This window comes from Engystomops pustulosus, chromosome 8, assembly GCF_040894005.1.
Source record: "Engystomops pustulosus chromosome 8, aEngPut4.maternal, whole genome shotgun sequence".
Taxonomy (NCBI): domain Eukaryota; kingdom Metazoa; phylum Chordata; class Amphibia; order Anura; family Leptodactylidae; genus Engystomops; species Engystomops pustulosus.
The window spans coordinates 79,558,355-79,579,903 of NC_092418.1; the positions used below are offsets into that span (position 1 = coordinate 79,558,355).

General features: G+C 41.2%; 1 protein-coding gene across 7 annotated transcripts in view; it reads right to left on the reverse strand.

Moving 5' to 3' along the window:
- The window catches only part of LOC140075451 (putative methyltransferase DDB_G0268948), a 34,990-nt gene that overhangs the window by 4,037 nt on the left and 9,404 nt on the right, over positions 1–21,549 (reverse strand). For 2 of the 7 annotated variants that reach the window (XM_072121393.1, XM_072121391.1), the window contains exons 3-8: positions 18,212–18,345; positions 13,799–13,962; positions 13,499–13,712; positions 12,468–12,583; positions 11,440–11,577; positions 7,746–7,802 (exon numbers count right to left, since the gene is read on the reverse strand). In XM_072121393.1, coding sequence (XP_071977494.1) covers positions 7,746–7,802; positions 11,440–11,577; positions 12,468–12,583; positions 13,499–13,712; positions 13,799–13,962; positions 18,212–18,322 — 800 coding nt within the window. In that variant the 5' untranslated portion in view covers positions 18,323–18,345. Of the gene's footprint in view, positions 1–7,745; positions 7,803–11,130; positions 11,197–11,439; positions 11,578–12,467; positions 12,584–13,498; positions 13,713–13,798; positions 13,963–18,211; positions 18,346–19,245; positions 19,324–21,549 lie in introns of all 7 variants that reach the window. The other 5 variants (XM_072121396.1, XM_072121394.1, XM_072121392.1 and 2 more) reach the window with 4 other exon arrangements.

Sequence of the window (21,549 nt, forward strand, 5' to 3'; positions counted from 1 at the left end):
ACGCATTTAAAGAGAAAATCACTTTGCATCGCTATCTTCTAAGAGGCATTTTGATATTTTTGTTGATTCAACAGAATTAGGGCTTATTTTTTGTGGAATGAGTTGTACTTTTTATTGGAATAATTGTGGTGTAAATTGGAATTTTTTATCAGTTTTTATTATTTATTTTGTTAACTACTTAACTACTCTTCATTTAAAAAAAAAAATGTAAATTGTTTTCTTTTACTCACCCACTCTGGGATTGCTTGTTGAAAGTAATACACTGACAATACTGATGTCAGTATGAACCCCCCCAAATTGGGTCGAGAACGGTGAATGCAGTAAAAAAAAAAAACAGAAATGTTTGCCAAAAGTTGCCTCACTATATAGTGATCAGTAAAAGTTTTGTGTGCCAAAAAAAGCCCTAAACAAACTTTGTCAACTGAAAAATACTAAAACAAAAGAGATTGGCCCACATTTATTAAGGCACCAGTTTTCTTTCTGACTTTGCACTGAAAAGAATGTGCAGACTGCTTGTATATGTACTTATAGAGTGTCACAGCTGCACTATGTCTGACAAGACAGAAAAAAACGTGCACCTAAAGGGATGTGATAGTGTGCAGAGCGTGCGCCACAATTCTGTCCGATGTGCGGCACAATTTTTTCTGCGTCACAATTCTGCAGCATGAACAAAGTGCACCAAAAAAACACACTTCCATAGCAGTGCAGGGAGTTTTGATGAATCTGGCGCACTCTGCACACTCCACAGCTGTGACTAGTTCTGATAAATGTTGTCTATATATTAGATTTTTTTTAGTATACTTGTAAAAATGTATTAAAAAAAACATTTAACACCTTTAAGACACAGCCTGACACAAGCCTATTTTTCAGACCTGACAGGTATCATTTTGTTTGATAATAACTTCGGGACATCCGGGTTTTAAAAATTACTGAGGGCCGGGCTGGGGTGGGCTAGTTAAACATAATAGACATGTACTTGCCTCCTCTGGCGCCGCAGATGTCCCGCGCCGCAGTCCCTTCGATCCGTGCCCCTGTTTGTTTACAGGGGCATGGAAGCCGCGCACAGGGAGCTTCCGGTCCGTGATGTGGCCGGCTCCTCAAATCCATCCCTATCTCTCAGCGTTGTAAGCGCTGGGAGATGGTGTCGGATGGGAGCTTCCGGCCTGCCACAGCGCGGGACATCGGCAGCGCCGGACGAGGTAAGTACATGTTTATTATTTTTAATAAGCCCACCCCAGCCCTGCCGACAGTAAGTTTTAAATCCTGGATAACCCCTTTAATTTATCTATGCAATTTTGAGATTATTTTTTCATGACACACTGTGCTTTATGTCAGTGGTAAATGTTAGTTGATATGATTTATCTTTTTTATTAAAAAATGGGAAATGTGGCAAAAAAATAAAAAAATCAGCAATTTTCCTAATTTGAAATGTTTTTTTTTTTCAGACAGACAATCTTACCATCCAAATGACTTAATAAATAAAATGTACCATAGCTCTTCATTATATTGTAATAACTTTGTAAACTTTCTTAAAATTTTCTAGGATGTTAGCAGACTTACAATAGTAACAGAATTTTTTAGGAAAATTTGGAAACCGTGTTTATGGGCTGTTGCAATTAAGAAAGAGCTTTTGTAAAAGACTTTGCAATAAGAAACCATCACAAATGACTTCATTCTCAGAAAGGCCCCCATCCAGCTTTTCAAAACCAATTTTAGAAAGTTTGTTAACCCTTTTGGTGTTTCACAGGAATTAAAGCAAAACAGAAGTAAAATTTTGAAAAATAATTTTTTCCACGAATATAATAATTTAGGCTTAAAATGTACAAATTTACAAAGGGTTGTAGGAAAAAACACACACCCCATTTTATTGCACAATTCCTCCTGAGAACGGAAATACCCCACATGTGGGTGTAAACTGCTTTTAGGGCATATAGCAGGGCACAGAACAGAGCGAACACCATTTGGCTATGAGTGGGTAGATTTTCCTGAAAGTTTTATCCCACCACCTTTCATTTACAAAGACTCTGGGGAGTGGAAACAGTTAAAAACCCCAGCAAGCTAACATGTAACATGTAACACCTATTGAAAACAAAACCCAGAAAGTAGAAATTATTCATCTAGGGGTATAATGAAAGTTTTTGGGGCTAGTAAAATTAAATCCAGGCAAAATCTATTTGCATATGTTGTGAAGAACACTTGTTCCTTCTGTATTCATCTAGGGGTATAATGAAATGAAATGAGGGACACTTGTATAGAAATTATCTACTTAAAGGTGATAGCCTTTACTCAACAGGGGGAATAAAAGATCCCACACAATTTTACCACTTGTGGTTAGGACAGGGGGTCTTTCAGGTACACAGATCTGGGAGTCCTCTCCCTCATAGATACGAAATTTGTAGATGTATCCGCTTTCACTTTCACAGAGCTGGTAAACTTTGATCTTGTACCTGGCTCTTTTACTTGGCAAATATTGCAGAAATTTAAAGGGAACCTATCACCAGGAGACCCATTTTTAGAAATCCCCCAGTCCCCACAGAGCATAGTACATACACTGCCAAAGTGTTTTTGTATAAAAAATATGTTTTACAGAAAAAAAGATATGTTATATAGCACTTTTCAATTCCATTTGCTGTGTGAATAGGCACTCGTCACCTAGGAGTGGCTGGAAAGGAGCAGTTCCCTCCCACCCCTAGGAAACAGCTCCTCCATGTGTCCTTTTCAAATATATGAAAACACCCATCACTTGGCTTAGCGACGCCCCCTGCTCCTCTACAGCCAATCCCGAGTGAGGGGAGTTATTCATATATTTGAAAAGGACACATGGAGGAGCAGTTTCCCAAGGGTGGGGGGGAACTGCTCCTTTCCAGCCACTCCCAGGGGACGAGTGCCTAGTCACACAGCAGACGCTAATGAAAGGTACAATATAACATATCTTCTTTTCTGTAAAACCTATTTTTTATACAAAAAATCTTTGGCAGTGTACTATGCTCTGTGGGTACTGAAGGAGTGCTAAAAATGGGTCTCCTGGTGACAGGTTCCCTTTAAGCCTACCTCTAAAAAGTACAAGTGACTCGTTGATGGCTATATTTTTTGTGGGGTGTAAGCCTCCATAAATTTCTCATTAAAATGAGTCACTACTGGCCTAATTTTGTACAATCGGTCTTGGACATGGTCGCCAGCAGCAGGACACTGACTATTATCACTGTAATGCAGAAATTTTAACAGCGCTTCAAAACGTGGTCTTGTCATTACAGCCCTGTACATTGGTGTGTGGTATAAAATGTCACTGGACCAATATGACCGGATGCTAGGATTTTTAACAAGTCCCATATTAAGAAAGAGCCCACAGAATTTTTTTAATTCTGTGGCATTAGTGGGGTGCCAACTCTATAGGTCTACAAATTCCTCTGCAAAAAATGTTTTAAAAAAAAAGTTCCTTGTACCCATCTGTATTATTATTTATTCCTGGGTTGGAACTGAATGCTGGAATTTGGGTAGAAAACATATTTGGGGGCTCCCAACTGGGGTAATTTGACTGCTCTTCACTCTGCCTACTGGGCCTTTGTGAGAGTTCATCACTGTCACTAGAGGAGGACATTAGAAAGTATTCTTTATTACTTGCAGTGTCTGTATCTGAACACATGTAGGCATATTCCACAGAATATAACCGTTTAGCCATGCTAGAAACTATATATTTTTAGTTTTTTTAGTATTTTTTTTAATATTCTGATAAAACAAAAAACAGTAACTGAAACATCAGCGCAGGAAGGGATACAAACACTGAAGATCTGTGTAGGTGAAAGTATATATAATAATGTACCCCTACAATACTAAAAAGATACTATATCTATAAAGCTAAAACTATATATTTTTTTGTATTTTTTTTAGTTTTTTAAAAATATATTTTAATATATTTTTTTTTAATTTTATGATAAAACAAAAAACAGTAACTGAAACATCAGCACAGGAAAGGATACAAACACTGAAGGTGTAGATGTAAGTATAATAACGTACAAGATCTGCTTTTGTATATGTAGTGTATATATATCCCTAACTGATAGTCCTGATCACTAACCCTAATTGCTGACCCTAATCACTATAGTTATTCAGCAGCCCTAACCACTAGCCCTAATCACTATCCCTAATTACTATATATATTCAGCAGCCCTTATTACTAGCTCTAATCACTAGTCCTAATTGCTAACCCTAATCACTAGACCTAATCACTATATATATTCAGCAGCCCTAACCACTAGCCCTAATCACTAGCCTAAATCACTAGCCCTAATCACTAGCCCTAATCACTAGCCCTAATCACTATTTATATTCAGCAGCCCTAAACACTAGCCTAAATCACTAGCCCTAATCACTAGTCCTAATCACTATCCCTAATCACTATTTATATTCAGCAGCCCTAAACACTAGCCCTAATCTCTAGCCATCATCACTAGCCCTAATCACACACACAAAAAAAATTACACACAAAAAAATGACAGTCACACTGATTAATGATAAGGAACAGGAGTGTGGAGGGGCCGGAGTAGGTTTTGGGGGGTATTTGGATGTGAGGGGGCACTCTGAATACACTCAGGGGACAGAGCTTTGGTTCACGGCTCTGATCCTGTCACTTCTGTCACGAAATATTGCAGAATCAGCTCTCCCCAGGGGCGTCGCTAGGTCAAAAGATCCGGGGCCGTGCCCCGGATCTTTTGTCTCGTGCCCCGAATGTCCCGGGTCAGCAAGACACTCCTCCAGCTGCCCGGGCAGATATCCCCCCCTTTGTACCCTGTAATGGTGAACAGAGCCGTTGGCTCCGTTCTCCACTACAGGGAGCAGGAGACGCGGTCACCCGTGCCTCTTGCTTCTAGCAGCTCACTACAGCTGCCGGAAGCAGGAGACGCCGGCTGATGACGTCACCTCAGTGCTGCAGTGAACAGCGAGAAGCTGGAGGAGACTGAGGTGAGTAAAAGTGTTTTTTTTTTGTTTATTATGCGGTGGGTGAGGGAAGAAAGGCACAATGAGGGGACTTGGTCCCGTGGGGGACATTGCTGATGGCACTGGGGGACAATAGAGGGAACTCTGGGGACAGAACAGGAGGCTCTGGGAACAATACAGGGGGCTGTAGGGACATTGGGGGGCTGTGGGGGACATTACAGGGAGCTCTGTGGACATCCCTGGGGCATGTGAAGAAATAAGGGGCTGTGGGGACATTGTAGTGGGCTCTGGGGGACAATACAGAGGGCTGTGGGGGACATTAAGTTGGGGCTCTATAGGACATTACAGGGGGCTCTTGGGGCCATTGCTGGGGGCTGTAGTCTTCTTAGGGACATTATGGGGGCTGTGTGGGATATTTGAGGGGGCTCTGTGGACATTACAGGGGGGCTGTGAGGGACATTACTGGGCACTGTGGTGGGTTTTCTCAGGGGGGGGCTGTGAGGGAAATTACAGGGGAGCTGCGAGGGACCTTACTGGGGGGCATCAGGGACACTATAGGGGGCTGTGTGGGGCATTAGAGGGGGTCCTGTGAACTTTACAGGGGCTCTGTGGGGGAAATTACAGGGGCTCTTCAGACATTACAGGGGGATTTTTAGACATTACAGGGGGATTTTTAGACATTACAGGGGGCTGTGGGGGGCATTAGAGTGGATTTGTGGACATAACGGGGCTCTTTGGACATTACAGGGGTTCTATGGAGGACATAACAGGGGGCTCTTTAGACATTGCAGGGGGGGCTTTAGAGAGGGCTGTGGGGGGCATTAGAGGGGACTCTGGAGAACTTCTTAGTGGGGAATGTTGGGCACATTACTGGGGGCTGTGAGGACATTGGGGCACTGTGGGGGACTTATTAGTGGGGAGCGTACAGACATTACTTAGTGTAGGTATTATTAGGTGAGGTGCTCCTTTATGTGGGCATGATTAGGCAGGGCATCAATTAGTTTAGGGTCACATTGAGGGCAAATTAGTGGGGGGGCACAGTTATTTATATATAGAGAGAGAGAGAAAGAGAGGTTTTATGGCTTTAACAATATGTTATATTAGGAAGCATTTATTATTTTTGTATTAACAGTATTTTCAGGAGGACTTCCTGTGTATCTATAGGCCCCTATTACGTGATCGTATATGGTGGACATATGCTACATATACTAGCTATTTGAACTGCAGCTAACATACGGCCACCGTGGGAGACCGTTGTGCACGGTACGATGAGCACACGTGTGTCACCAGAAAAAAACTGATCTTCCGTAAGAATGTGAGTAGCGGTCACCCCTCCACCTTCCCAGCCAAGCAGTCCTGGCCTGGCCGTAGCATATATGTATGGGAAAGGGGCCATACAATAAAGGAGCTAGAGTGTTAGGGGTAGCAGCAGGATAACACTGTTAGGGGGCAAAGATGTAGTGACAATGAAGAACATAAGATGCCTGTGTGGTGAACTCCACAGGGAGGACACGTGGCTAAAGAGGAGACGTGGTGATGCCGGGCCTAATGGAGAATATGGAGGACATATCACCTGCAGTCACTGGAGGGAATAGATAGGGATTTCTCTTGTGGTTTCTGTAGCTGTATATGTTATGTACAGTAGTTATAGGTCCAACCACACATGAAGGGGGTTGTATACAGGAGTAGGCATTACTGAAAGTTCTATATATGTGCATTGGGGCCCGTGCCCCGGATCTTTTACCACCCTAGCAACGCCCCTGCCCTCCCTCCGCTGACCAATCACAGTGATCGTCGGGCAAGGACCGCTGTCATTGACATAGGGCCAAGGACCAATCAGCTGACGGTGACAGCTGTCGTCACAGACTTGTCACCATGTGTTTACACATGGTGATGCTTTCAACTTATGATGATATATATTGTCTTTTTGCTGAAGTACTTGCTGAAAAAGACGATCTATATCGCCTTGCGTTTATCGTAGTGATCTGTAAAATAAAGATAACATTTTATGGTATGGGGCAAAAAAAAATGCAAAAAAATCAGAAACCAGAATTGATGATTTTCTTTTCCTACATACATTCAAGAGTTAATAAAATCTCATCAATGAGCTAAAGATCCACTAAAATAAAGTATTTTTAAAGTGCATCTAACCTTGCAGAAAATAAGCCCTTATATGTCCAAATTGGTAACAAAAATACCCTGGGGTTGACTTCCCCACCAAATATAATTCCATCACGAACCAGGCTTGTATCAAACAAGAAGTTGGTAGCGGCCTACAATGCCGATAGATCTCTCTTTGACTGAGGCTAGTGAAAGGGGACTTTCAGCCACTCGGAGTTGAAAGCTAGTGTTTTGCTATGTAGAGGTTGGGTGGACAACTCTGACTTCCCGTGCCTCCCATATCCCATGCATTCAGGGAGTGTCTATAAAAGCAATAATTAATTGACTTTGCATACCCCTGATGGGTCCAGAAATTTTTACAATCTCTTCAGACAGTTACCGTATTATCCGGACTATAAGGCGCACATAAAAACCTAAGATTTCCTTAGAAATCCAAAGTGCGCCTTATAGTCCGGTGCGCCTTATGTATGGAGGAGGGCAGCAGACCCTACTAAAGGAGGGCAGCGGACCCTACTTACATAGGTCCCCGCTACCGGAGACCGGAGACACTAGATCTCCAGTGGGAACTGCAGTTCCTGCTGGAGATCTGCTGTCTCCGGTAGCAGGAAACTATGTACCGTAAGTAGGGTCCGCTGCCCTCCTCCACCTGAACGGACCCCCTTCCCCATCTCCCTGGGGAGACCGCTCACCTCTTGCCGGGTCTGTGGAGAGTCGCTGGCAACAGGGTTAACAAACCAAAAGGGACACTGCAAACATCATAACATGTCAGATCAAAAAATGGTTACATGGTATATACACAGAATACATACATAACAGTTGAAAAATAAATAGGGAATAAAATGAAGTGTACAATGTACTTCTAAAAAAGTTAAAAGTTAAAAGTAACACTCAGCTAAGAATATTTGGACAACTGTCCATGTGCTATTGGAGTCTCAAGATGAATGACAGATGAGTTTCTATGCAAACTCATAATTCTCCCTATAAAATAGTTGTAATTGCAGTTACCTTCAATTGACTGGGTACCTCATCCTTTATCACCCCATACCATATTTGGGTTGGCTAGGCTAATCAGGGTGTTTAGTCATCTGACCAGGCTCCTAAACAACTAGAGTTCTTAACCCCTACGCGCACTAGGACATTATAATACGTCCCTGCGGGATGAACAGAGTCGCTACCAGAAGCAGCTCTAACACTCACGATCAGATCAGAGCCTGCTCCGATCACGAGTGTTAACTCCTTACACACAGCAGTTAAGCATGACCGAGGCGTGTAAGGGTCTTCCACCTATGGATTGGATCGCCTATGCGGCTTACTGGGGGATCCGATCCCCTTCTGGGCAGCCCCGAGGTCTGCCAAGTGCCCCGGAGCTGCCCGATGTCTTCTGCAGTGAGACCCCTTCCGGGTCTGACTGTAAACTGTCTGCACATGTAGAGCAGTGTATTGGACTTGAACCAGTGATCAGAGCATCACTGGTTCAAATTCAAGTTTGTATAAGTAAAAAAAAGTAAAGTTAAAACATTAGAATACATAAAAATTACATAAATAAAAACATAAGCCTCTAAAATGTCACTTTCCCATACGCGTCCGTATGGGAAAGTGACAATCCGCGTCCGTAACAATCTGTATAATAAACCAGAATCATTACTGGACCTGCACGGTAAACACTGGGGAAAAAAAAGCTCTAAAACAAGACCACTAAAAGGAACAACTCTTCTCGCAAAAAATAAGCCCTTAACCAGATTTGTCAGCAGAAAAATAAAAAAGTTATGCACATGCAAGATGGTGATAGAATTAACAACATTTTCGCCAAATTACTTTTTATTCATTAAAATTTTTTGGGAAAAAAAAATCTATATAAATGCGGTATTTTCATAATCGTGGTGACCCATAAACGCCCAAAAAAACCCAAAAAAAGCTTCCTAAAAATTGATGATTTTCATTTCCTCCACCAACAAAGAGTTAATAAAATCTGACCTATTAGCTATAGATGCCCCAAAATCATGTACCATAAAAATGCATCTCATGTGGCAAAAAATAAGCCCCTATAGGTCCACATTAAAAAAAGAAAAAAATTATAGCCTGTACAATGTGACAATGCAAATCTGTTCTGGATGGCGCTCCTTCCATTCTACGCCCGGCCGTGCGCCCATACAGCAGGTTACCACCACATATAGAGTATCTGTGTACTCGGAAGAAATTGGGTTTCAAACTTTGTTCATTTAATCCATTTCAAATGTTTAATTTTCCACCAAAAATGAGTGCATTGTCAAAAAATATTACAATTTGTAGACCGCACCTCCATTTTGTTTTAACCCCTATAAAACACCTAAAAGGTTAACAAACTTCTTAAAAGTCCCTTTTTATACGTTGGGGGTGTAGTTTCCATAATGGGATGATTTACGAGTCTAGCTATTATTTAGGCCTCTCACAGTCAATTGAAAGTTGAGCAGGTCCATCTAAACATCTAAATACAGGTTGTGGTGATTTTCCAAAAAATGTGAAAAATGACAACCAAATTCTGAGCCTCATAACATTCTAGTAAAACATAACTAAACACAAAAGATATCATCCAAATTGTAAACTAATTTAAAGTACAATTTTTTCACGAGAAATCCCCTGGATATATAATAGCACACTATAGTAACATAGGGCAGATTTGAAGAATGGGGGCCGCATCCTAGAGGCCAAAATAGGTCCCAAAAGAGGTTAAATAATTAAGGCTTGTAAACCAACACCCCTTAACCCTACCCTGTTAGTAGAGCCTCATAGCTACACATTGGGGGATATTAATCAAATGGCAGCGCTCGTGCTCGTGAAACCCCGCCACTGCATTTTCACAGCGCGTCAGCCTCTTGGTGTATCGGGCAGGGTGCAGCGCAGCGATTATTCTACAATAGGCCCTGCCTGGCATAGAAATAAACTCAGCCGGCAACTTTTCACATGTTGGCAGCAGTGAGTGCGCAAACGTGGGGACAGCTAAATAATCGCAAGGCTAGCAATATGTTGCCATTTGCGATTGTTTCATGGCCTCCACGGTACTGATGTGGTTTATGGTGTTAAATCTATGCAGATCATTTGTGAGGTGTAAACTTATTTGATTGTCTGACCCTTCTACTCTTTGATGTGGTTTGTATGATTGAATCTCCCCTGCTGTGCAGGATTCATGGCCAAGTTGGATTACAGACATCTGGAGGAGTATTTATCAGGACTTATGCACCCAGACACTGGCATGGAAGCCCTGAAATGATCAAAAATGCGTGAAGGGGGTGCAACCAGCCATGGAGTGGGCACAGCTGGTGGGGTAGTGGCCATTCCTGTCCCTGTGCACTAGCTGCAGCTGCCAACTTTTCATATGTGAAAAATCACTTGCTGCGTTTATTTCTACACCAGGTAGGAAATAAATGTTCCATAAAGTATCCAAAGCACCAGCGTTCAGCACATCCTATTGGAGCTATATACAATATGAGGAAAGATATGTCTAAAATACTTTATCTTTAATACAAATCATAAAAAACATAAACAAAACCAGCATATGTAGCTACATACAGATGATAATTTTTTTTACAACACAAGGTTGCAATTCATCTGTTGAAAGTGCAGATTTCACACTACAACATTTTTTCAAAAAGTCAAAAAAAGTGTCATGACACTGCTTACAGGAATGTTATACTACAAGTGTGAATACATTATCCAGAGTGCAAATTACTTGAAAACACTATCAGTGCAATAAGTGGAAAACATTGTTTATTTCATGCTATGTGACTTTTAAAAACGCTATCAATTTTTGATGGTTGAAATGTGAACAGTTACCTACAACGGAATAAGATCTCATAAGTAATATCTTAGACTGCATATTCCTTTTTATTGTTGATAGCTCCATAGGATGTGCTGAACGCTGGTGCTTTGGATACTTTTTGGAATTTTCTATTTTTTCTTGTTTAGTGATACTCTAAACTACCCAGAAATCATCTGCAGGTGGGAAGTGTTTGTTGAGTAGCCCCAATTATTTCTATTTTTGCAGGAAATAAATGTTGCACAGCCTCCCTCCGGATACATCAAGTGGCCAGAACTTACTGATGTGTGCAGCTACACTTGGAGGGTCAGCAGGTTGATGTATGACAAATACTCTCTATCCAGGCTCTAAATGTAATTAAAAGAGGCTTCAATCATTAAATCATGCCCATATTTAGTTATAAACACAGGTACACAGGTAAGAATCTGTCAAGAATCTGTCTCTTGATGAAGACCCCTCCAGTAAACCTGGACAAACAAATGGCTGCTGTGCCTTAATACAATGCTCTGCATTTGGGACTGCAAGCACTTGGATTTTTTTTTCTAGCTTTTTAATTCACTTGATATTTAACATATGTATTTATACTGTACCTCTTATCAGTCTGTGCAAGAAGTTGTTTTGCTTCTTTCTCATTTTTCTCTAACAATATTTGACATGTACAAAGTGACCGGGCAAATCCAAAAATCTCAGAAATTGACATCTGATATTTGACAGGAATATCTTTAATCCTACAAAAAAATAGATGTTTTGATCAACATGTATTCACATCAATGGCTAAAAGTTTCCACACACCTGCAATGTGGCCTTAAATGGCAACATCTCCAAGCATCTCACTCAAGTAAATCCGTTTCCTACACTGTACTGAGGCGCAACCACATTGAAACAGTGCTTGAGGGTTCATGTCCCATCTGGGTGTTTAATGCCTTCAATTTCAAAAGCACAAGGAGTTCAAAGTGCATTGTCCAACAATCATGCACTGTGCCACAATTCACTAAGATTGTGCACCCGATATCCTGCATGTGTCACTCCCCCACTGAGGTCTGCCGGAGTTCACCTTCTTCTTCCTGGTGCGTGTAAAGCTTGATCTTGCGACACAATCTGAAAGTTAAATCCTGTTCTGAGTCCGAATCCGTTGGATCGTCCATCGTCCCGCCCGACGATTTCTGTTGCATGAAAGCCACAATCTAATGTAACGAAATGCCACAGGTGGCACTTGGTTCGATGACAAATGCAAAATGCATATAGGGCCAAGCACTTCCCCTGGCCCTTAAATTGTGTGAAGCACTTATTTGTATAGAGCAGAGTCAAACAAAATAAAATGCCAACCTGGCACAAAAATCTTGCTAACTCTCATACAACTTCTTTCCAAGTCATGAAAAACTAACAGCTCACTATACAGGATGTGTAAATGCCTTTGTCTCTTGTGTCACATGTGTTCTGCCGGCATCTGTTTAACCTGTTGCTGTCCCTGGAAATGCTTATAATAAAGCCGTACATTGCATTCCAGGAAGAGCAGCAATGTCCTGATGATAGCACAGGTAGTGTCAGATGCTCCGTCTAATAGGTTTCCTTATTGGTGTAGGAATGAGTATGTTTCTATTAAATATGGAAATATTACCATTTCTTATCTTTTAGGTCAATAGTCTCATATATAGTGCGATACTGGTTCAGCATGTGATCTGCAGCTTCAGATAAACCTGTTGTATAAGCTTGCTGACACAAAGTATCCCACATCTGAAAAAAAAGGAATAGAAAATTTAGTTAAAAGACCATACATTAAAAGGCACATTTACTAAGAACAGTGCAAACCATGCTAAATTCTGCTTGTGATCTTCATGAATCTGGCGCCCCCTGCACTGCTCTGAGTTTACAACTTTTTTTGGTGCACCTTTAACATGGGCCATGCAACACATTTATGTCACATTGCATGTTAAATCTGGCTATCGGTCCGACTGAGCACAGAACCACCCCTTAATTTGTGTTGCATGAAGGGCTGCGCCACAAAAGGGTAGATGTGCTAAGTCCAAGGGAAAACTGGTGCAAGAGTCTCAGTAAATGTGCACTATAATGTTTTAGATTGCAATCCATTATTTGGCCAGGTACCAGAATCCATTTTCATTTGTTATTTGCTTTCCTAAGATATTAATTACAAATTCATATGCACACACACACTTTCAAGGAGTTCCTCTAGACTAATTTTTGAAAATATGTACCTAAAATAGAGCAGGGCCCCTACCCCCTCAGAAAATATATGTATTTGTATACTTATGCATTAATATACTTATGCACACACATTTATGCACTGATATATACATTTATACTCAGATCTGTCCCAGTAGCTGCAGACCACATGGGGGAAGTACACAGCAGGAATGAGAAATCCTTAGTCCTGTTGTCCTGCTGTCCCCTCACTCTCCAACATTACTTATCTGAGTGCCTGAATCAGTTGTGTACTGTGGAAGATGTACACTGTTAAACCCATATTATGCTGTGCAATATGTACATAATGGTGCAAATCCATTATTCTGTTGTGTTTCCAGCCAGATACCAAGACCCCCTGGAACTGCGGGCCCCAAAGCAACTGCTATGTCTGCTACCACTGTAGGGGAAGAAAAGGGATGTTGTCACTATTCTTCCCCAGGACGTTACCTCAGACATTGCTGTATTTAGGTCATGGGACAGATCCTTATATTCAATTTCAGGGAAAGGGAAAAAACCATGTGCAGCCAGGCATCCATTTGTCTTCAGGACACGCACTGATTCATTGAAAAAATTTTCTATTGTGAACAATTGAGCAGCAAGACCGGTGTTCACCAGGTCCACAGAGTTGTCTTGAACAGGTAACCTCTCAGCCGGAGCCACCCTATACACAGAGAGATAAATACCAGTGTTATAAATGCCATCTAATCCCCCGATACCAGCTGAATTACCAATGTGATGAATACTCACATGTATGACACATTGTTTGCTGTATTATACTGTTTAGCCACATTTATTTGGGAATCACTGATGTCTATTCCTAGGACCTTCTTGAAGTGAGGAGCTAGAGGTAAAGTGGAACGTCCAGTCCCACAGCCAACATCCAACGCCATCTCTAGTGGCCGACCTCCTGTCTATAGAGAAGGACAGAGAATAGTTAGTGAAGCTGAAATGTCTGTCATATAAATTATGTTTGTTATACTATCTATAAACAGCAGGTGTATTTGAATTGTGAATTTTTATCATTAAAGTGTTATATCGGGAATATGAACTCCTTATACTAAAATCCATAATGCTATAAAAAAAATATACCAAATCTCAATGTCATTTATGACAAAATGGAGCTAAAATAGTTTGTTTTCATGATTCATAGGGGTAGATTTAGAATAAGTGTCCTAAGGTTAGACAGTGCACAGTAAGACTAGATAGTCTTATTCTGCACAAGGTTCATTTAAGTGCCTGGTGCTGGGTGATAAATCTGTCCTAGTATAAGACTGTCTAGTCGTACACTGCACCTCCTGTAAGTTAGCTTATTTTACACAAGATAATGAGGACTCAATTTTGTCGGGTCAGCAGTATTTTTGGCGCAGATAGCTTTTTGGCGCGCTGGACGTAGGAGAGACACATAGGGGCGCATTTACTTACCCGGTCCCATCGCAATCCAGCGGCGCGCTCTCCGACGAGTATTCAGGTCTTCCGGCGATTCACTAAGGTCGTGCGTCCGATGTCCACCAGGTGTCTCTGCTGCGCCGAGGTCCGCCGGTGTTCACCAACCTATTCCTGGTGCATGTGAGTGATTGATTTTGCGACACAATTCGTTTTTTAAATTTCGCGATTTTTCAGAATCCGTTGTGTTTTTCCCACGGCCACGCCCCTGATTTCTGACACGTGAAAGCCGGCGCCGAAATACGATCGTGTGTGCAAAAATCCCGACGGAATACAGCACAAAATGGAAAAAGTCGAGAAACCTGACGAAAGTGCGGCCGCGGAGCCCTTAGTAAATGAGCCCCATATTGTCTAAAACCCACATAAGAGCCCACATAAGGCTGTATATAAGGAATCCATGGCGTTTGAGGGGGCTGTAACTAATGAATCCATAGGGTGGCTTATATAAAATAACCATAAAGGGGCTATATATAAAATAATCTTGTGGGGGATGTTTGGTATGATAGGGATTATTAGGGAATATTTTAGGACAGGAGACTGTTTTAATTTCTGAACTTTTAATGCTTCCACGTGAACTCAGTGTAAACGGGTCCAATGAGTCCCTGTCGCCCAGGGGTCTACTGAAACCTGGAGCTGACCTTGCCCTTTATAAATGTGGTGCTGACATTTTTTCAGTGAAAACAACAACATAATTCTGTTGTAAGATAGATTAATAAATCTCCCCCACAAAATGCTATTGGCTTTCTAAAGTAGGTGGAGTGAGGCTACATGCACACTGCAGTGTGCCCGCCGCACCGTAGCATGGCGGCACATGGCAGCGCGAGGAGAGGAGGAGGAGGTGAGCGCCGCTCACCCCGCCCATCTCCATAGTGATATATGGCTGCGGCGCCGTAATACGGGAAAAGATAGGACATGTCCTATATTCTTCCCGGGCTACTGAGCGGTACGGTGCCGCTCCCAGTAATGATGTATAAAACTGTCCTGCTGATACCATAGTAATGATATGTGTAACTGCCAGTGGACATATGGGATGCACTGCAACTAATTAATTACAGCCAAACATAGTGATGATCACATGATCTTCTTCATGAAGGAGATGTGATGTGGACATATGACCTGCAGCCATCTTCTGTCCTGTGTCTCCTCCGCAGAGTCAAAGGGGGAGATTTATCAGAAGTGTCTAAAAGCAGTACTGTTCTAGTTGTATATAGCAACCAATCAGAGCTCAGCTTTCATTTCCCACAGCTATTTATAAAACTAAAGCTGAGCTCTTATTGGTTTCATTAGGCATTTAGAACAGGTTTACCTCAGACACATCTACTACATCTCCCCCAAAGAGTGTTTGTCCATAACAATTTTCTGCTAAGAGGAACAACATTTTAAATAACAACTAAATACATATTAGCTTATATTTTTAATGACCTTTTACTGACTATTTGAATATGAATTAAGCTTATTACTGGAATACAACTTTAACCTAATACCATTAATATAATTAAAATAGGGATCAGTGGCAAATACTTACCAGAAAAGGACAATATACAAGACTGCACCACACTTGTCATATACAAGCATGGTCCAAGCGTGGACTTGGCGTTTTGTCAAAACTTGTTCACTTTACTCATAGCAAAATTAAAAAGTGGACATACATCGAAATTGTCTAACGCTAGCTGCATGGATTTGTGTTCTGGCCGTGTATACAGCCATTTTTATACATTAGTGTGCATTAGGCCTTATTGTTTCACGTTAGCATTATTTTTCCACATCCCTGATTTTTCACTGAGCCCATTTTGACTTATGGATACATACAGATTTTTCTCTTCCTGGCTTCTGTGATGTTTCACTGATTCCTTACTGAACCATTCTTTTCAATGGGCTTTTTCAAACTTCAGTTTTTTTTTTCACTGACCATCATTCATTTGTTCTTTTTGTGTTCACTGACAACATTGGATCAGTAAAAAAAGCTGAAATGTAAAAAAAAAAACATGGAAAAGAACGGTTCAGTAAGGCATCAGTGAAGAGTCACTGAAGGCAAGAAGCGAAATCCAATCTGTATGTGTCCATAGGCTGAAATGGGTTCAGTAAAAATGATGTAAAAAAAAAATGCCAATGTAACCATCCTAAGGCAGTGTAACCCCCCCCCCTACCGTATGGGGGTGCATACGTCTCCCATAGACGACATAGACAGCACATGTGTGACACAGTACTGCTCCGTACACGGGGAAAAGATAAGACATGTCGGCATCTCTACAGACAGGGAAGGGGTCATCCTTTCTTCTCTCCATCACGACGGACACGCATGGCCGATGGACATACGTTTGTGTAAATTCAGCCTAAGTGAAGACGGTTTTAGTAATGGAGTAATCTCTGCAAAATTTAGTTTACTGTGCAATTTTATAAGTGCCTTTTTGTAATCTGTGTCTAAGGGAAGTTGTATTTGGGACTAAAAAGTTACGAGCTTTTACTTGATAAGGGGAGTAACATTTTTTCATACATTATGCAGTCTTTGCCTGGCAACTCCTATAGGGTGCAGTCAAACGTGGCATTTACCTTGTGTTTTGAAAAGTAGTACAGCTGAGGAGAGAAGATTTGCCTGATTACATTGCGGTTAACATTTGTATTTGCAAAACACAACGGGGCAGATTTACTTAACCGGTCCATTCCCCATCCAGCGGCGGGTTCTCCGAAGCTGATTCGGGTCTTCCGGCGATTCACTAAGGTAGTGGGCCCGATGTCCACTAGGTGTCGCTGCTGCACTGAAGTCCGTGGGAGTTCACTGGAGTTCAAGAAGCTAGGCTGGGTGCAGGTAAGTGCGTGTCAAGCGACACTTTTTTAAAAAAAATACGGCGATTTTTCCGAATCCGTGGGGTTTTCCGATGGCCACGCCCGCCGATTTCTGTCACGTGCATGCCAGCGCCACAATCCGATCGTGTGCGCCAAAAACCTGGGGCAATTCAGGGAAAAACGGTAATATTCAGGAAACACATCGGAAAAATGGGATTCGGGCCCTTAGTAAATGACCCCCAATGTTACATAGTGTCAACATGTGGGTCAACGATGAGTTAACATTATGTTAATGGTTCTGTTTACAGCAATTTAATTAATAAATTCTCCTCTCAGCTGTTGTACTGTGTTTCAAAATGCAATCTAAATGCCATGTGTAACCACACCCATAGCAGTTTATCTCATTTAAGAATAAATAGATAAGAATTGTAGACTTCAATCCCATGCCCAAATATGCTTTGTCCTTACATGATCTGTAATAATAACCCGCCCAACCTCATACTTATGACATTAATTGATTAATTATGTTAAAGACATTTAACGAATTAACAAAGCAAAATATTACATATGGGTCCTATTCCCTGTGCGTAATGCTACAGATCACAGATACAGATGTAGCACTAGTTATCAAGACAAGGGTCGGCTCCAAGTTTCAGAAGGCCCCTCAGCAACAGAGCCTCTAAAAATTCAAACGGAAACAGTCCATAAAATATTCCCTAGTTTATCAACACCCTTTTATGGTTATTTTATATAAAGCCCCTCACCCCCTATAGATTTATTAGATACAGTCCACCTCAACCCATGGATACCTTATGTGAGCCCCCCGGCAGCTCAGGGCCCCGGCACTTGCCCATGTATGCCCAGTGCTGGCACCGACCCTGCACTTAAGGACTGAAAAAGTCCACTAAAATCACACAATTTTATTTCACTTACCTTTTCCTTCACATAAGATAAAACCATGCTGGTAATTTCAGTGGCAATTGGAACCATATGCTTATGATATATTAATGAAAATGGCATCTTGTTGAACACTTGGGTTTTCATGATGACTGATTGTTGCCAGAAATCTGTCAAATGAGTAGAATCCTTTTAAATATTATTTGAACGGTAAGTTATTTAAACTTACCGTTATTACAATTAGTTTTTTTCTGTTCTCTAGACATGAAAACATGAGCAATAAAGTTTAAATTTAAATGAAACCAATTTATCAGTGTCTAATACTTGCCAATAACTTTGGTGAATCCTAAGAATGTCTGCTTATATCAACTAATAGTTATCAGTCTTTGAATCTACATTTTGAACCCATGCACTTTGTTGCATTTTTGCAATGTCCTTTCCCTTTAAGTCCTTCCAATTTGTCAAGGCACTAAGACTGGCATAAAACGGCATCCCGGATCTACAAAGAGGCTAAGTCCGGTTTTCCAGCAGAGACTATTGTATATATGATGGACTGGGGCATTCCCTCCTCCACCCACCTCCTTCACATCCCACCCCTGCCAAGCTCACTGTCGTGCCCCAACTTGCTTGTAGGGCTGAAAACATTAAAAACTGGTAACAGATAAAGCACAGAAAATGCCTTCAATGGGTAAATGAAAACACTGATGCCTCTCTTATTGGCATCCAAGTGCTGACTGTAAAAAATGGATGCTAAGATGCACTCATGACATGTACATAGTTCACTGCAAAAAAAAGACATCCCTCATGGATGCAAGTTGTCAACTAAAAACTGACACCCAGATGCCAAACTGCCATACAGATGGAAATCAGCCTTGAAAAATGGACGTCAATGTCGATTTTTCGTGGCTTATTGTAGTATTATCAAGAATGGAAATTACTTAGATTACAGAATGACAGTAAATCCCAGGTGGTTCTTAAGGTGACTAATAGAAACACTTATAAACTATTGTTTCTAGGAGCAGGGTGTTAATGAGTACTGTTACTACACAACAAACAATTCATTATTAAACCTTGAGTTGCCAACAGTGTTTATCCAGATGGACGACTTGTCATGAATTTAACCAATTTGAAGAGAAAGCTATCTTTATCTGGAAGAGTCAAAGGCAAGATATTGCAATATATGCAAATATATTAAACTAGAAATACAATTAACACAATATAGGAGATCTTACATAATTCCCATCTAGAGGGTGAATAATGTGGTTCAAGTTTCTCGCAAAAGTATAATTAAGAGTCCATTTATCCTCATAATCCTGAAGTTAAAAAAGTACATTGTACACTTATGAGCACCATATATACCTATAGATTCATTATCACTAAATAATAATCTAACCCTTAGGCCAATTTGGCATAAACTGTGTTGAAAATTGTACAAGTTCAGTGCAAATCAGTACACCTGTGTTCAGACTTGTTGTACAGCCCCTCCACCACCATAATAAACAAAATTTTACAACATTGTATATGTATATTGGATATACATATACTAAATGTACATATGTATGTTGATTAAGGTGGTGGAGGGGTTAATTTATTGTGGGGGCAATGACCGTTTTAGAAAACCTAATGCATTTTGGGAAAATACTAAGATACATGTATATTGGGGGGGATGTGTATTATTTTTACTGCATGAAATAAAAAGGGGATGGAAAAATACAACTTGCGTTTTTGACTTTTTTTTTTTTTATTTGCTCTCCTTCCTTAAAAATTGTACAGAGCTTTAAGGGCAAGTTTTCTGCCCTTTTTGTATGATTTTTTTAAAAAAATTACTAATTACTTTTTCATGCTTTGGCGTATGCAGCTGTGTAAGGTATATTTGTGGGGAGCACAGAGTGATCAGTTGTGGTGTGAGGGGGGAAGCATTATTTAGGTGCATAGTATAGTTATACAGGTGACACTATACTGTAAGTGACTCATGTTTATAGTTGTATAGTGTGGACGATTGAATTGAATGATCGGGAAAACCCACTGGGTCACATTTACTAAGGATTCGTCGGACGCTTTTCCGTTGGGTTTCCCGAATTTGCCCTGAATTTCTACGATTTGCCCTGAATTGCCCCGGGTTTATGGCGCATGCGGTCCGATTGTGGCGCATCGGCGACGGCTTTCATGCAACAAAAATCGGGGGCGTTGCCGTCGGAAAACCCGACTGTTTCGGACAAACAGCAGAATTTAACTTTCAAAATTGTGTCGCAAGATCGGCACTTACATGCACCGGGAAGAAGATGGTGAACTCCGGCGGACCTCAGCGGGGTAAGCGACACATGCAGGAAATTGGAGGCACGATCTTAGTGAATCGCGGCAGCTCCGAATCCTCGTCGGACATTCCGGATCGGCGGCGTCAACGGGACGGGTAAGTAAATGTGCCCCACTAGGTTCTGCATTCAGATGGGCAGATCATCACCCATAAGATACTAGATCCCGTAGAGTGATGCTACGTGTGTTTGATTTGTGCTGTGATAAACCTCCTAATGTGTGTAACATTGATATGTTATATTCTGTACAATGGTAATGTGTAATGTGTGCTGTGATGAGGGGGGGTGACTAGCTGTATTAACACTTTTAGTTTTGGTTTTTCTCTTCGACTATGGAGGAGAATAACAGACACTTATGATACATGAAAGCCCTACCATTCGCCATCATTTACAATAGATGTGAATGCATTGAATGCTCCCTTTTTTCATTCTTTTACTATTGTAATGTAAAAAATAAAAGACTGTAGCGTTCTTTTTACTATAGTGGAAGCATGACCAAAGGTAACTTTTCATGCTTGCAAGTGTATTGTAAATGGGGTGGCCCTGTCATACATATTGCCTTGGGTCCCCAGGACTCTAGTTAGTGCACGCTAGTTACTGTCAGGAGCAGCCTACCACTACACACTGCACACCCTGGCACCTTCTTGCAACAGAAAAATGTGGAGCAGGCAGAGACGGACCACGTCCTCTCCCTGCAGCACCAGCTCCATCACCACCACCAACAGCAGCACCACAGCCACGTCCCTTCATTTTGGCTTTCTTCATTTTAAAAGACCTGTAGTACAAAACAATACTGTGACAGCACCTTTTTAATCAAGGTATTTCTGGACGCTATTCATGGACAACAAAACTTTGCAGATAGAGTGTTCCAGTGCGCTATTCTGTGACAACAAAACTTTTTGGATATAGTTTTCCTGTGTGCTATTCTGTGACAACACTACTTTTCTGATTCACAAAAATATACGCACTATTCACTGACAAGAGTAACTTTACAGTATTCAGCTCTAGAAAAATAATCATCAAGCATTACAAAGGCGGTTCCCTACTTAAGAACACTCGACT